The sequence below is a fragment of the Budorcas taxicolor genome, chromosome 3 (assembly GCF_023091745.1).
Source record: "Budorcas taxicolor isolate Tak-1 chromosome 3, Takin1.1, whole genome shotgun sequence".
Classification (NCBI taxonomy): Eukaryota; Metazoa; Chordata; class Mammalia; order Artiodactyla; family Bovidae; genus Budorcas; species Budorcas taxicolor.
In genome coordinates, this window is record NC_068912.1 from 1,688,168 (window position 1) to 1,705,583 (window position 17,416).

The window sequence follows — 17,416 nt, forward strand, 5'->3', positions numbered from 1 at the left end:
TATATATATATATATATATAGCAAAAATTCAGACAGACAGACACACGCACACACCCCAAACCCTCAAACCTCCAGAGCTTCCTGCCTGTGAACCGAAAGGGGGAGTGTGAGTTTCTTGGCCTGGTTGGCAGGTGCCTTCTCAAAGGCCCATCGTCCTCCACTTCCTGAGGAGGCAGCAGCAGAACAAAGCCAGCAGAGACTCCTTTCCTCTTCTCCATCCCGTCACAGCTGCCTCAGCCTCTGCCTCCTGCACCATCCTGGGGAAGGACAAGATGAAGTGGACAGCACTTGTCATTGTGGCCATCCTGCAGGCGCAGTTCCCAGTTACAGGTAAGGCTGGATGTATCGAAGGAAATGAGCTTTGAGGAACTCTTTGTACATATGTGTGTGGGGTGGAGGGAGAGAGCAGAGGCGTGGAGAGGAGCCAATGTCTCCTTTAAATCTTGCCCTCCCCAAAGCAATGGACAGCTGAACAGGGAAGGGTCTGTTTCTATAGAGACATCTGCTTCAATATGGCCAAGTTGGAAATTAGCTTAGAGTCAGCTGCTTGAAAACAGACCTGTGTGAAGTATGGATTTTTCCAGTGATAAAAAGAGAGAGAAGTCTGAGACGGGGAAGGATGAGGAGGAACTGAGGCAGGACTGGTGTGGACAAGAGGAGAGGGAGAACTTAACAGAAGCTGGGAGGGACCAGAAAGCCTCACCCGGGCCACATTTTGTGCTGAAGCATTTTCCAAGTCTTTGTGTATTCTTCCCTTACTACCTTGCTGGCTCCATCACTCAGCCGCCTTCCTGCTTCGCCAACAAAGAGTGTTTCACGTGCCGTTGGGCAGAGAGGGTCATGGCTGTGACTTACTTGAAGCGTCTCCATAAGCCAGGCACTGACTGGGTTAACGAAGGAGGGAAGCGGCCTTCTTCAAGGCCCACATCTAGGCTCAGCTCTGACATGGCTGCCCCTGCACCCCACAGCCGACGGCTGCTTGATGACACACCCACCCCGGGCTCCGTGACTCACCCACTGCCCCTTGCTTTAGGCAGCTCTCTGTCTGAGGCCAAAAAGCCAGAGATGCTGACAGAACATAGGGGAGAGATGAGAGGATGTGACTTGTTAGGTCACCACCACGAGGAACAACCAACCAACAAGAGAACTCACTCCTCACTTCATTTCAGGCCCCAGAGACTAGCTTTTCTACAATCCTTTCATTCCTACTGTGTTTTCCTGCTCAGATAAGAATAATAAGAAGTGAAAAGAAGACAAAATGGATTCTGTCTGGGGTTTGGCATCTTGGCATTTTTACAAGAAATGGGACAGGCTGTATTTGAATCTAAAAAACGGGGAGAGTGGTCGAAAACCAACGCCTTTTCTCCACTTTACAGCTCACCTCAGCGTGGGAGGGTGTTTGGCAACAATGGTGGGAGAGCTGGAGAGGCCACTGGTGCTTTTGCTCCTACCGGAGAACGTGGCACAGCCCCGGCCTAGGGCCTTGGGGGCTTCGAGGACTAAGTAATCATGGGGTTTTCTGTAACATCACAGCTCTCTTCTCAGAAAAGGCCTTGCTGGGTATGAGTCACGTGGTACTGTGGGGTAAGGACACCAGGGCGAGCCCAGAGCAGCCCATCCTTGTGTGCAGGGCTTGGGAGGACCCATGACGCCACGAGGGCCTATGAATTCAATGACTTCAGAGGGAACAGATGACAGCAATAGGTTTAGACCCTGGGCTTCAAGTTTGGGGGACCGTACTCGGGAGATAATTTCACCATCTGAAGCTTCCTCAGGGGCCGACTTGTTTTGAGCCTTGGGGCTAAGGCAGGGGCAATAGAATTAGAAAAGAAAATAAAGCTGCTTGAGTCGTAGTAGCTGCCAGGAGTGGTAAACAAAACCCCACCCAGAAGACAAGATGGGGGCCATGCCCATTTCCACAAGCAGTGTACAGGAAGAAAAGGTTTAGATTCATCTTTCAAAGCCACTTGCTTTGCCAGTTTGGAGACTGAAATTTCAGCTCTTTTTAGATGAGCTTCCTAGCCTCATTGAAGGAGGGCAAGGGAGGCTTAGAGAGGCCTTTAACACAAAGGGCCACAAAAGGCACTCATGTTGGCGGAGAAGACTTACACTTTATGATTTCCTTTGGAGGAAAGGCTGCTGATGAAATTTGAGTTGCGATCTTCCTTCTTTTCTCGCTCAATTAAGTTACTTACTCCCCAAACCCTTTTAAGACTTCTTTTTACTAAGACTTTTCTATTTGTTTTCTTGCAATTGCCCAGATCATTAAGATCACAGCAAATAATGCCCCAGTCTGTCTACCTGAGGAAGTCTTCCTGGGTGAGTCTGCTAAGACAGTCACTTGAAGCTGAAAGAGATTAAGATGGAGTGCCTAATGGTATGGGCAGAGTTTTGTCTGTAGAGCCCTCAACTCTACAGTGCCTGTAACACCAAGGTGGTCACTACCTCACAGTGGTCAATGTGGCCTTGGTCCTTCCTTTGTAAGGAGGTGCAGCTTTGACACACAGGCTCAGGAAAAGGTGACGTGGGAAGAGTCAGGCCAATTACAGTGCTGCCAATTTCTCAGCTGTGCAACCTTAGGCAAGTCACTTAACCCCTCTGGTCCTCAGTTTTTTCACCTTTAAAGTAAGAATAACCTTCATTGCAGAGTTGTGAAAATGAGAAGTAAATGTTGCATGCCTGATACATACTAAACCGTCAATACGTAAAAGTTGTATTAATTTTTATTACTATTACACCCTGGACTGTTTTCTTGTTTTCATTACCCAGTGACAGGAAATGGAAACCCATGGTTAGGATTCCTAACCTGCTTTTGATTGTATTGTAGAGCAGCACTGGACGTTTTCTCCATCTGTTGAGATCCAGTTCACCCTCCTTTTGGTTTTTGAGCATACCCGTAACAGCTCAGGAACACAGTGGTGATCCCTGCCACTGGTAGGCCCGATTGTGAACAAGTGTCAAACCTTCGCTGGGTCACAGGATGAGCGTTACAGGAACTATTTTTATTTTTCAGAGATACTCATCCTCTAGGAGATACTCCCTCAAAGTGAAAATATGGCTAATAGATATAAGCAGTTAGGGGGAGCAAATTAGAACACAGTTTGCCTGGTCATCACTGGTCAGGGTGGCCAACCCGAATTTCAGCCAAATGGTCGGTGTGGATGCACAGTGGCCAGGGCATTTAACTGAACACGCTTTGCAATCAGACCTTTGCTTAAACTGCTTGGGGCTGTGCTTGAGGGGAGCTTTTGAGTGACGCCAGGACGCCAGGAAGTTTTTCATGGACGGCACTTTCGCCAGTGGTTTATTTTGATTTCTGGTCCTCTGGCTCTGCTTATCCACATGATCTGCTTCATTTTCTACCATGGCCTTTCTCAGATTTGCTAGCCTATTTACACATCTGCTGCTGCAAAACATTCCCCAGAAAAAGAGCTGCGAAACTGTTGCTTAGGTGAATAACCACTGCTGAATATTTTTTTAAAAAATCATTTTATTTTTTCCTTTGTCTTTAAAAAAATTATTTTTTAAATTGGATATGCACTTTTATTTTCAAGAATCCCTGAATATGGTGTTTTCTGTTTTATTTCAAAGAGTTCAGGCACCACTAGGGAACTGTCTTGCTTTAGAATTGTCCAAACATACTCTGTAATCCTTTTTCTCCTGAGCCTTATTTACCTATAGGGGCTTCCCTGCTGGCTCAGCTGGTAAAGAATCTGCCGCAATATGGGAGACCTGGGTTTGATCCCTGGGTTGGGAAGATCCCCTGGAGAAGGGAAAGGCTACCCACTCCAGTATTCTGGCCTGGAGAATTCCACGGACTGTATATTGCAAAGAATCGGACATGACTGAGTGACTTTCACTCACAGCTACTTGATTAAATAAATAGCAGCAATAGTTCGAAATAAATTTCTTCTGTTTGGGCCAAGGTTAGTTCTTATCAACACTAAAGTGACTGTAGATTTAATCAATTTGAGAAAACATAAAGTCCATTTGGTTAAAAACAATCAAACTAGTCATTTGATCTGTTAATTGAAACAAAATGATCTGTTTAGTCACTGCACATGCACAGATACTCCTTCCAATCTAAAACACAATCTGTGTTTTCTGAGGGAAAAGATGCTTTAATCTTGCTCAGAGATACCCCAGCACTTAGCACAGTGTTTGAAGCAGAGCTCACACACAGTAAATATTTGTTGGGTGAATTAAAAGGGTGAGTGAAAGAATGAAGTCTAGACCTTTCTGTGTGATTAAATTCACTGTAATGGTTTATGGAGGGGCATTATTTAGACCTTTCTTCTAGAGAACTTAGCGTAAAACACAGTACTTTAAAAATTAAACTGGTGGAGGGAACAAGGCAGTTTGAGTAAACAGACTGATTAAAATTATTAATAAGGATGGTCTAAGATAAAATCCTACCATTGTTAAAATTTTCTGATTGGACCATAAGAAATTTTCGATATTCATTTATTTGAGACCTACAAAAATGATAATTTCGTATGATTCAACTAATACTATATCTTGAAAAGTAGACAAAGAAAAATATTCATTTTTCTCATTTGGCTTTAACATTAAGGAAAAGCAGAAAATAAAGAAGGCTACCACTGTTGGAGATTAACTAATGGACTAGTAAATTAATGAAAGGCAACAAGGAGAAAAATAAAAATTTGTGGATTAAAGCATAAATCACAGTATTAAATTGTCTAACTGTTTCAAAATATAGAAAGAAAAAAAAAGCAGGATATCTAATCATTATAGTCCAATATGGTCTCAGTTACTAAGTAAATATCTCAACGAGCTATCATTTTTTTCTCTCTGTCTTCACTTGAAATATTTTACAAAAAATATCATAAAATCAGAGGAAGTTATAAATTTGAAAAATATTCCATTCCAATATTTTCCCAGGTGTCTGCATATCTTTATATAGCTGCTATTTGTTGTTCAGTTGCTCAGTCGTGTCCGACTCTCTGCAACCCCATGGACTGCAGCACACCAGGCTTCCCTGTCCTTCACCGTCTCCTGGAACTTGCTCAAACTCATGTCCACTGAGTTGGTGATGCTGTCCAGCCATCTCATCCTCTGTCGTCCCCCTCTCCTCCTGCCTTCAGTCTTTTCCAGCATCAGGCTCTCTTCTGATCCTGAAGTCGGCTCTTCGCATCAGGTGGCCAAAGTATTGGCGCTTATTACAGTTGTTATTACAAAAACAATTTCATGTGGTTTTTTTCCTTAATATTTTATTCTGAGCATCTTTTTTATGCTTAGCTTTCATGATTATTTTTAATTGTTATGTTAACTTCCATAGTTTATGCATCATATTTTCTTACTTATTGTTGGACATTGGCGCTATTTCTAATTTTTGTTATTATAGCTAATCCTGCAAGAAAATCTTAACATATATAGCTTACAATTTTTTCTCCTGACTTACTTCCTTGGGCTAATTTCTCTAGGGTTGATAATTAAAATAATAGGTTAAAGTAACAAAACATTTCCTAGGATACTTAAGACTTCTATTGAAGTCTAAACAGTTTTTCCATCAAGGAAAGATAATTTTTTCCCTAACTGACATCTGCAAGTGTTTCTTATCTTTTCTGAAGCAGGCAATAGGGTGGAGGGACAGAGGTGGCCATGGAACCAAAAAGATCTAGATGTGAGTACTGATTCCTCACCATCCTTTCACTGTGGCCTGTTGCTTACCTTCAGAGCCCCGTTCTTCTGCGAGATGGCGGTTGCGATGTCTTGCCTCATGGAGAGCAGTGTGGGCTGGAAATACTACTTAGAAGTGCCTGTACACAGAAGCGCTGCAAAAGCAGTAATCATTATGCTATGTGCCTCAGTTTCCCAACCTACAAAATAGAAAGGATATCATTTTTCTGGTAGAAGAAAGTAGAAACCTTGGTATTAACATGCTTTCTTTTTCTTCCTCTGTCACTAAATTGCAGTGTAAACTTGGGCAGAAATCTCTTTAGTTTTTGCATCTGTAAGATGAGAAGAGAGCTGAACACCCCTTTCAGCTACAAAATGAATTGCATGGTCTTATAAAATTACCAGAATTTTAAGAACGTTTAAGTTGCCTACCGTCTCACTGGTATTGGCTCATAGAATTAGGAACCTAAATCTTACTCTTCCCTGAAGCTCCAGTAAACAAATAAAACACATGCTTATAAAAAAAAGTCCAGACTTCTACCTTATCACATATTTTTAACTCTCTAAGCAGAAGCTCCCACTGTAAAAAATCCAAGGACGGAGTCCAGCATTTTCTGGCTTGTCCCTTACGCTTGTGCATCGATCGTAGATTTATGGCCACACAAGGACTTTGTTGGTGAGAATTGACAGAAAGCAAACTGCTGTCTGAAGCAGTCAAATTGCATTGGTGGAAATGTTAGGAGCTTTCACCGTCCGCTTTGCTTGCCGGTTATGATTTGTGATACTCAGCAACTAATTTTCAGGCTCAAGGGGAAAAAAATAAATAGAAAGCATTTTAACAAAGACAGGCAGGATCCTCACTGGTCCAGACCAACGTTCTCTTAGTGCAGTTACCCCTTTATATTTACAAAATGCTTTCCAATACCTTCACTCATAACTCTCCTATGGCAAGTCAGCCGAAAAAGTAGTAAGATTCTCTTTTTATAGAAAGAGAAACGGGGATCAGAGGTTTGGTGACTTGCCTGAGTAGAACCAGCCCCCAAACACAATTTTTCTGATCCCTTGTTCAAGGTGTGTGCTCTCGAATGTTCTATGCAGCCTCTCCACCAGGCTTTTTGTCAACTTGCAATATTATACATGCGATGACTGAATTCTGAAGCAGACTTTTGAAGGTATTCCCCTTAGTAAGCATGTATTGTGATTTTCCTTTCAATTTCTGAAGTAAGAAATAACTGTTTTGATACTGAGTATCCTCATTAATATATTTTTTCCTGAGTATAAAATATTTGGTTGTTAATATAGGATTGTGTTTTCCTCTGGCCTATTACTATAATTCTGAACTCATGTTCACCCCAAATGGTAAAATCCATCTTTCCTGTTTTCCTCTTAATAAAAACACATATTTGGGAGCATTTCTTGAGAGGGACCAACCTCAGTTTGCAATTCAACCAGCTTCTGTGTATGCAGAAGGGCACCCCTCCTTGCCCCTACCACATTATGCATAGGTGGAGATCAAAATATAAATTAAATTGTATTTGAGAAGATTTGATCCTAAATAATAGCCTTTAATCGATCTGTTTGGTAACAATGTATCTTCATTAAGTGTGTAAGATTTTGTGGGGTGAGTTTTTCTAAAAGAATAGTGTACTATTAACATTACACACAGACTTTGCGTTGAGATTTGTTTTTTTATATAAATCCCAAAGGAGTGGGAGAATTATCTTTAAATAACAAATGTCTACAATCAATTATTAATTATTTATGTCAGATTTTAGCCTTGAGTCCACTTACATCTGCCTGGGTTGAGCTCTGAGAGTGCAAAGCCTTTTGCTGTTGGCTGGGGCAAAGCAAACAGATAAGAAATCTGATGTTCAGAGCAGAAGCATAAAATTGCCAGATTCTGAACGTCAGTGAATCTTAGTGGGGCTGCTCCCCAAGATGCCCGGCAGGAAGACTGGGAAAAGAGAAGTCTCCGGGAGGTTCTCCGGGTGTCCGTAGGGCTGCTGGCTATAGGTGCGTGGCTTTCACCAAACCCCGGAACTGGGGAGAATGGCTTAGAACCAACACCACCATATAAGATTAAACAAATCCCCACTTTTCTGTATTGCTGTAGGTACTAGAAAGTCAGTTGTGTGTTCCTACATTTCACCAGTTCCCCACCATGCGATGTTGTTCTGATTCTAAACCACAATGTGAACGTCAGCCCTGAGTTAGAACTGCTTTTTCATCTTATGGGCTGGGAGACTTGGAGTGAGGAGCCATTACAGGGAGAAGAGTAGAGAAGATAGCCTGGTGGGGTGGAGGTGGAGATTGCAGTCTGCGGCCCTGGGAGGCAGGCTGGCCAGAGAAGCCAGGGGAAGGCAAGCAAACCGGGGACTCCAGCAAGGGGCCGGCTCAGGGTGGGTGCAGCACACACGTGCGCTGGTGTGTTTGCCTGTGTGCTCTGCTGGGGGTAAAAGTGTCTGGGCCCCAGGGTACGTGTGGAGGTGTGTGTGAGGCTGTGTGTTTGTGTGTATGTTCTGGCATGTCCCAGCATGTGAGTTCATTGGCACGCTTGCCGTATGTGTGTGCTTGTCTGAGTGCAAATATATGTGTCTTGCATCTGCTGGTATGTCTCTCCACGTGCACCACTGAGTGGTTTTCTGCGCACTTAAGAGGAAGCTGGTGGCAGCAGGACAGCTCTGTAGAAAGAAGGGCAAACATTGCTTGAGCTTAGAGCTGGCAATCTAGGCAGGAGAATGGCGGAGCTGAGATGTCACTGAACCCATTCCAGGCATTCTCTGCAGAAGGGAGTGAAGACAACTTCTGTCCAAACTAGAATCTCTAGGATTATGGAGAGGTGTGAGCAACTCCCTCATAGAGACCCTTTTCTTTCTCTCTTCTTCAAACTTTTTATTTTATTTGGAGTATAGTTGATTATCAATGTGGTGACAATTTCAGGTGAACAGTGAAGGGACTCAGCCATACATATGCATGTATCCATTCTCCCCCAGTTTGCCCTCCCATCCAGGCTGCCACAAAACATTGAGCAGAGTTTCTTGTATTATACAGTAGATCTTTGTTGATTATCCACCTTAAACACAGCAGTGTGCACATGTCCATCCCAAACTCCCGAACTGTCCCCTCCCCACATCCGCCTTCTTCCTCCTCTGACGCCATAAGTTTGTTCTCTAAGTCTGTGAATCTGTTTCAGTCTTGTAAATAAATTCATATATATCATTTCTTTTTAGATTCCATATATAAGAAATGTTGTACGATGTGTCTTCTCTGTCTGAGTTACTTCACTCAGTAGGACAATCTCTAGGTCTGCCCATGTTGATACAGAGACTTCTCAGATGACTCAGTTGCCCTAAGAACTCCCCTCCTAATTCTCCCTTTTCCCAAGCCTGCTCTTTTTCTTTCCACCTTCCTCTCGGTTCCCTCTGCCTAGAATGCTGACCCTACCCTGGCCCCCCATGGAAACCCTGTCTGCCTCTTATAATCAAGTCCAGACATGTGAGGACCTCCTGGACTCTCTGTTGACATTATTAGCAGCATTAAGGTGACAAAGGAAGGTGGAAAATTGTTGTTCTCATACCTCATAGTTAAAAATGCAACACAAACGTTCCCTATGGTGAGCCCTTCTCAGGGTGGAGGCCCAGCACGCAGAGTTTCAGGAACACATACCAATGAGCAGAAAACGCCACTAGTTCCCCAGTTCTCACCAGTTCTTCGCACAGTGGTCATCCTATGAGTTTTGACTAAAATAGTCAAAATACATTTGATGCTTTTCTTTCTTTCTGCCCTCAAAACAGATTGATAAGCAATTCGATAAAGTAACCTACTTTGGCTGTCGAGAGCTGGTATTGCCAGATCAATAGTTTTTTATGTTGTTGTTTTTATGTGTGATAGTTATTTTCAATATCTGGTTATTCAAACCATCTGGGTAGCACAATGGCTTTCAGTGGCCTCCTCACTCCGTAGCTGGGGAAGAGGGCACGGGATTGGAAGGGAGAGGGAGGAGATGCCCAGCAGAAAATGCTACAAATGGCCTCATTTTTGCTGAAACTTCTGCCAGCGCATTTTTAGGCCTTACAGACCTTTCTAAGGTGACAAGAATTTAATTCTTTGCCCTGTGTTTTCTTTGAAGCACTCAGCTGAAAATATGATATTTTAAAAAAAGTTTGCTGCTTTAAAGCAAAATCTGCCATTCTTGCTAAAATACTCAGAATTTTATGTGTCTTTGTGCTACTGCTTTGATCCAAAGGAACCAGAGCAGTTTGAGAAAACTGTTTTTTGGTGCTCTGAGGGTTGAAAGTGCAGATGATAGTTTAATCGAGCACTTTAAGAAATGGGCCACACTCATAGACTGTGTGGTCATGAGAAACCTCCAAACAAAATGTCCTGGAGTCTTTAGTTTTGTGACTTACTTTTGTATTCACAAGAGGTGGATGGGGCAATATGTGTTGGACCACACAAGGGTGATGGATATGTAGTGAAGTCAAAGAGAGCTCTTCCTAAAGAAAGTGAAGGGGAGTGTTAGTCACTCAGTCGTGTCCGACTGTTTGCGACCCCATGGACTGTAGCCCGCCAGGCTCCTCTGTCCATGAAATTCTCCAGGCAAGGGTACTGGAGTGGGTTGCCATTCTCTTCTCCAGGGGATCTTCCCGACCCAGTGATAGAACCTGAGTCTCCCACGTTGCAGGCAGATTCTTTACCATCTGAGCCACCAGGGAAGCTTTCATTTAACAGTGAAGAAAATTTCTGTTGGTGGCATTAGAGACACAGAAGAATATAATTTGAAAGACCACTTTTGCGGCAATGTTACAGGCTATGGAGGAAACTTTGGCCACGGTGGAAACTCTGATGGAAGAGGTGTCATAGAAGTCATGGAATCATAGAGGTGGAGGTAGCAGGAGATGATAGGGGGTATAGTAACTTTGGAGGTGAGGGCGGCAACTATCACGATTGTCCTGGGTCTTGCATTAGAGAAGGCTATTGTGGCGGTGGGCCAGAGTATGGAAACCACGGTAACAGAAATGCTGATAGTAGCAGAGGATAATGGTTACAATGAAGGCGGACATTTTTGCAGTAGTAACTATGGTAGTGGGGGATACTATAATGATTTGGAAATTATAGTGAATAACAGCAATCAAATTATGGGCCTATGAAGTGGGACAGTTTTGGTGGAAGAAGCTCGGGTCCCTATATTGGTGGTCATAGATCTGGTAGTGGAGGGGTGGATATGGTATCAGAAGGTTCCACAACTCAGCAGGAAAGGGCTAAAGTTCTTAGCAGGAGAGAGTTAGGAGTCATTTGGAAAGCCGCAGATTACTTTGAGGCAGTCCTCCAAAATGCACTGAAGGGGCTGTAAAAATGTGCTACAGAAGGAACGATGACCACAGTCAGAAAAGTTATTGCAGCTTAAACAGAAAACCTTCGGACTGTCAGAGCCACAGTTTGCAAAAAGTGTAGCTACTGATTAATGCAATGTAGTATCAGTTAGATGTACCTTCCTGACGTCTTTTATCACCTCAAACTTGGTCTTTTTCTTTTCAGTAAATCAGGTATATTGTCCTGTAAATTGTGGGATTGATACCAGGAATAAAAAATTAAGAAATTTTTAACTTAAAATGAAAACAAATTTTTCACTTAAAACAAACTGTTTGGTAAACCAATTGGCTTATCAGTGAGTGAGTATTTACCAAGCACCTCTCATATACCCCAAGGCAAACAAACAATCCTGTAGATGGTTGACCCAACCAGCCCATCAGTCTTTGAGAGATGGATGCTGAAAAGAAAGAAGAGCTTTCTTTCTTTAAGAGAAAGCTTCCCTAGTTCTATAGGTCATGTTCTCAGGTTTTACAAAAAAGTCTTAATTTCCCTACAGGCTTGCTTCTCTATGGTCTAGTCTAATTTCCGTCATTTTGTGAGCCTGTGCTAATTTCCATGCTGAGTTTAATAGCAAAAGAGGCATGTATCAGGAGATACCACCCAGTTAGGCTTGAGAGCTTCAGAAATTTTCCCTTTGATTTCTTCAGATTAGAGAGGAAACTTTGTCTTTTCTTCTGCTTCACTATCAACACTTCAAAACCCAGACCTATATAAAATACACACATGCTTTACGGACAAAATGAATCTTGTCTGTTTTCTTTGGATTGCAGTGGGAACAATAAAGATTGAGTTACAAAAGGTTGGCAAAGAGGATTTTTCTATTTCTTTGTATTAAGTGTAGAGGCTTCAAAAGAACAGCTCAGAAAGTCAAATAATTGTATCTACCGCAGCTCACCCATCCATCTCCCTGCTGAACTGGCCTGTGAAATCTCCTTTAAAAACTTGGTCAGCTCTCACCTGCCCATTGCAAATGCTGTATTGTTAAACGTTCCTATCCAGAATTCCACAAGGGAGGCTGCTGTAAAGCAAATTCCTTCCATTTCAACAGAGCATCTCATCAGGAATAGCTCTTTGGTGTGAGCAGAAGGGTGCTTCTAATTTTCAAAGCTTTGTAATTTCATCTTGGAGAGGGAGCTACTTGGAAACCAAAAACGGATTGTGAATAAAGTTATAATCACGAACTCTTGCAATCCAAAGTCGCCTGGGGGGAGGATGTGAAAGGGAAGGTTTGGAGAGCAGTTTTTGATCTTCATGATAGTTTCTTGATTTTTTTCATTAGGGAAAAAACACATCAATTTCTAGCTATGGCTCTAAACTCAAACTTCAGATTTGAAGGCAATCTAATTTCTGGTTTGGTTTCTGACCATAGCTTACTCAGAAAATTCCTGTCACCATTTTTAAGAGCTTAAAATGGCTCCTCTGTGCCAAGGGATAAAGAGAGGATTTGGCTGTTTAGGGATTTTTAAATTTGGGGTTGAATATTTCATAGTAGCATGCAAGCCTGGAGTTCAGTTCAGATCAGTCACTCAGTCGTGTCCGACTCTTTGTGACCCCATGAATCGCAGCACGCCGGGCCTCCCTGTTCATCACCAACTCCCGGAGTTCACTCAGACTCATGTCCATCGAGTCAGTGATGCCATCCAGCCATCTCATCCTCTGTCGTCCCCTTCTCCTCCTGCCCCCAATCCCTCCCAGCATCAGAGTCTTTTCCAATGAGTCAACTCTTCACATGAGGTGGCCAAAGTACTGGAGTTTCAGCTTCAGCATCATTCCTTCCAAAGAAATCCCAGGGTTGATCTCCTTCAGAATGGACTGATTGGATCTCCTTGCAGTCCAAGGGACTCTCAAGAGTCTTCTCCAACACCACAGGTCAAAAGCATCAATTCTTCAGCGCTCAGCTTTCTTCACAATCCAACTCTCACATCCATACATGACCACTGGGAAAACCATAGCCTTGACTAGACGGACCTTTGTTGGCAAAGTAATGTCTCTGCTTTTGAATATACTATCTAGGTTGGTCATAACTTTTCTTCCAAGGAGTAAGCGTCTTTTAATTTCATGGCTGCAGTCACCATCTGCAGTGATTTTGGAGCCCCCCAAAATAAAGTCTGACACTGCTTCCACTGTTTCCCCATCTATTTCCCATGAAGCCTCGAGTAACTTTAATTTTTTTTAAAAAAAGGCATCTAACCTCCAAATTGGCCAATCATTTCAGATTCAGTGCAGAATGATTACCCAAGGACTGTGCTGCTTGGTCCTCTCGAGGGAGTCCTCTCTATGGGCCTAGGTGCTGTCCCTGTAATGAGTCCTCTCTAGGGAGTCCTCTCTATTTTCCTGGATGCTTTCCCCATAGAATTCCTTCAAAACCACAGTCTTTTTCCAACAGGTATGACCATGGGACTTTACCTTTCTCTTCCATCACCTTCATTCCTTTTCTCTGAAGGTTTTTAAAAAATCTTTTCCAAGGGAATATAAAAATCACATTTAATGGGATTTTGAATTATGCAAATGAAAAATAATGCAATACAAAAAATTAATAAGGTCTCAATTTATGTGCACTATTTACAATAATGTGGCTCTAATTTTGCATTTATTCCTGTGAGAAATTAACTAGAATTTTGGAAAATCATCAGGAATGCACCTTTCATATAGTGTAACTACTTTGTATGGAGAAGGCAATAGCACCCCACTCCAGTATTCTTGCTTGGAAAATCCCATGGATGGAGGAGCCTGGTGGGCTGCAGTCCACGGGGTCGCGAAGAGTCGGACACGACTGAGCAACTTCACTTTCACTTTTCACTCCTCATGCATTGGAGAAGGAAATGGCAACCCACTCCAGTGTTCTTGCCTGGAGAATCCCAGGGACAGAAGAGCCTGGTAGGCTGCCATCTCTGGGGCTGCACAGAGTCGGACACAACTGAAGCGACTTAGCAGCAACTACTTTGTAATCAAAAGTGGCTTTGGTAATATCATGATTAGCTGCTGTGGGTATGGGGAATGCCGTCAGTGAATTTTACTTTCAGTGATAAGAACGGAGCCTCTCTGGAAAGATTTTCTGTGACCTAAGTGGGGCTTCCCTGATATGACAGAATCACAGAATATTTGAGCTGAAAAAGATAGATACCCTTAAGTTCTACTTCTGGATCTTACCAGAGCAGAAATGGTGGTCCAAGAGACAGAAAGCACTCTGGCTCGATTTACCTGTGTGTGTGTGTGTTTAGCTTTCTTCCTGCCTATCCCCTGTCTGTCTTGCTCCTGATAGGATTCTGGGAGGAGTGCTGATCTGATCTTCTCTCAGGGGCTACAGGAGAGCAGGTGCTGTAAAGCAAGGCCGTCCTGCAGCCTGCTGCCCTGTAGGTCAGGGCCTGCATCATTAATGGACAAAAATCTGTAGAACAGTGAGAACTTGGTGTATAGAAGCTTGAGTGGAGGGAGAGTACTTTTTGTCTATATAAAATAAAAGTTTAATGAACAAACAAGTGATCCAAATTCCTTATATTATTACTATATCTAGGTGCAGAAAATGCCTAATATATGTAAATGATGACTCAACAAAACTGATTTTTAAAACAAAAAAAAATATTAGCTGCATACAAAAGGACCTTCCCCCCACTAGATGAGGCTCTTTGAAAGTTTGGTGGAAGAGAATATTATAACAACACTTACTTGGGAGAGTGTTATCAAATTATTTAGTAATGGAAGAATTCATTTTCTAATTCAACTGTTTTCATGAGCGTGAATTTTCACTTAGTGGATTTTCGTAGCATACGTGTGTGCACGCTAAGTAGCTTCAGTTATGTCTGACTCTCTGCAACCCAGTGGACTGTAGCCCGCCAGGCTCCTTTGTCCATAGGATTCTCCAGGCAAGAGTACTGTAGTGGATGGCCATGCCCTCCTCCAGGGGATCTTCCTGACCCAGGGATCCAACCTGCATCTCCTGCATTGCCGGCAGACTCTGTACTGCTGAGCCTCTGGGGAAGCCCTCTCATAGCATAGACAGACACGTTCAACTTTCTTAAAGGAGAGATGTGTCCAGATTTTCTCATCAGTTGTTTACCAGTGGATGACCTTCCTAGGATGAGCAAGATTGACCCTTTGGACTTGGAAGAATTTCCTTTTAAGAGCTTTCTGTGATGTGATTCTACCTGGGTATAGCACCTCCCTTCTCAGCACCCCATTCATGACTAAGACAGACAGATATGTTATGGCATCTTAAACATCTCTGCTGTGACTGCCCGGGGCCGTGGCGACCACAAGGACAGTGACCCACTGATCAAAGGCCCTGGCAGCCATCTAGTCATGAGAGGTCCTCTCTAGCTGGAGAGAAAAGACTACAATGAGAGAAAATCAAGTTACCTTCCTATTAGTGAAGAGGGTATGTTATAACAAAACATTTCATTGTTGGAAATAATATCAGAGGTAGAAATAAAGTACAGAGCATAGCCATCCTTTAACTCATCCTGAATATATGTTCTGAGGAAGCACTGTTACACGTCAGCGACTGCACCGTGGTGAGTCCCAGTTGCTATGCTCAGAGAACTCATAGTTTCGAGACACGACAGAGATATCTGACTGGTCTGGTGAAGTGGCATGAGCTGTTGTTGAGAGGAGCTTGTTTTCTGTGTTGTTTAAGTGCATTAGGCCAGATAGCCCTCTGGCACTTTTGCTGGTGCCCCCGTGATGTAGGTAGGGGCTGGGGGACAGTGGCATATGGCTACATGAGCTAGAGCTGGGCTTTGACCCCAGGCAGCCTGGCCCCCACTATGAACTATATTGCCCCTGGGAGATAATAGCTTACATTTGTTATGAACTTTGTGGTAGGAGTTGAGGTTTGCTTGCCACAAAAAGTTGGGAAAGGGCAGATCTGGTGTTAGGAACAGAATGTCTTACCTCAGGAAGGGCTCTTAGTAGCCCCCTGCCCGTCCCTGGAAACTCATTTCCCACCCTCTGAATGGTTCTGGGATGAAGAGCCTGGGGGACCTCACATTCATGGCCCTTGGGACTGTGGTGTATAGCCCACTCCCACTCAAGGCCCAGTACTGACTTCCCTCCATGGGGCCAGCTGCTCACATGATCCAGCCCTCCTCGTCCAATGGAGCTGACTCCTAAAGGTCTTGTTCACTGAAGTCTATTACAAAGGCATTGTTTCCCAAACTGTATTCTGCAAGATAGGACTGCTGTACCACAGCAAGAAGGGATAGACGTACTGGAAACCCTAGTTTGAGCAAACTTAAGGAAGGTTTCTTTTGTTGTTATTACAATGCAGGACTTGTCAGAACCTTCTCTCTGCAAATGTGCCTTACACATCCCCAAGAGGAAGAGAGGGAGAAACAGTATGTAATAGTGTATGAATTGATTTGACCCAATTTGGCATTTATTTTTTCAGAGAACTGCTATTAAATGGTCTGCAGAATGGTTCAAAAAAAGTTCAATGGAGAACAGTATCAAGTAGTTCAAATGTAAGGGCTTTCAGAAAGCTATGCTGGAGGAGCAAAGGGATACACATCGGGGTCACAGATTTGAATGGGTAGGACTCAATTCAAAGAGGGGAGAGGAAGACGCCCCAGGAACGGGAGGAATGTATCCAAGGCAGGACAGCAGTATGACTTAGACACTCCATTCCTTTTGAGCAGCTCTCATTTCCTACTCATATCCCCATGGCAATCAGGACAGGTGAATGATTAGGGGGACATAATTTAGGGACACTGATTGGGAGAATTGTTCCAGTGAAAAGAGAGATCAGTAATATTTTACCCTTCTTAAATAACCTAGCTGGTAAACTCTGCAACGGAAACTCCCAACAGCCTGGGCAAGGTTTAGCATGTCCTCTGTAGTGGATGATGCATGTTCATACCACATTGGCCTCCCCCTCAGTGCCTGGCCTGCCTTCCAGCTGCCTCCAGCTGCGCCTCTCAGCCTGCAGCCTCGCTCTGGCATTCTGTGCACCTGGCCATGCAGGAAGCGGTGCAGAAGGCGCTGGCAGTGTAGGAGGTCCAACGCCCTGTAGGGGCAGCTCTGGGCCAGGGACTGAATTCAGACCCAAATAGCCTTGCTGTCGCATATGCTAACCCTGCACCACTATTTCCACAAATTTGCCAGCCTCATGAAGCCCTGCTGTTAAGAGTGGTGACTAGCTGAAATGGCACCCCACTCCAGTACTCTTGCCTGGAAAATCCCGTGGACAGAGGAGCCTGGTAGGCTGCAGTCCATGGGGTCACAGAGAGTCAGACACGACTGAGTGACTTCACTTCACTTTCTGCTCCTGCCAGACTCCCCCACATATGTACAATATCTGTTTCCTAGGGCTGCTGAAGCACCATAGCTTGAAAACCAGTTAGTGGTCTTCTCACAGTCCTGAAGGTTAGAAGTCCAAAATCAAGGAATCAGTGGGGTGTTGGTTCCT

The 17,416-nt window shown here is 43.6% G+C and overlaps 1 protein-coding gene across 1 annotated transcript in view; it reads left to right on the forward strand.

Annotated features, from left to right (window-relative positions):
• The first annotated feature begins 272 nt into the window (after positions 1-272).
• The window catches only part of CD247 (CD247 molecule), an 84,482-nt gene continuing 67,338 nt past the window's right edge, over positions 273-17,416 (forward strand). Inside the window, exon 1 of the mRNA XM_052637582.1 lies at positions 273-330. Coding sequence (XP_052493542.1) covers positions 273-330 — 58 coding nt within the window. The remainder of the gene's footprint in view (positions 331-17,416) is intronic.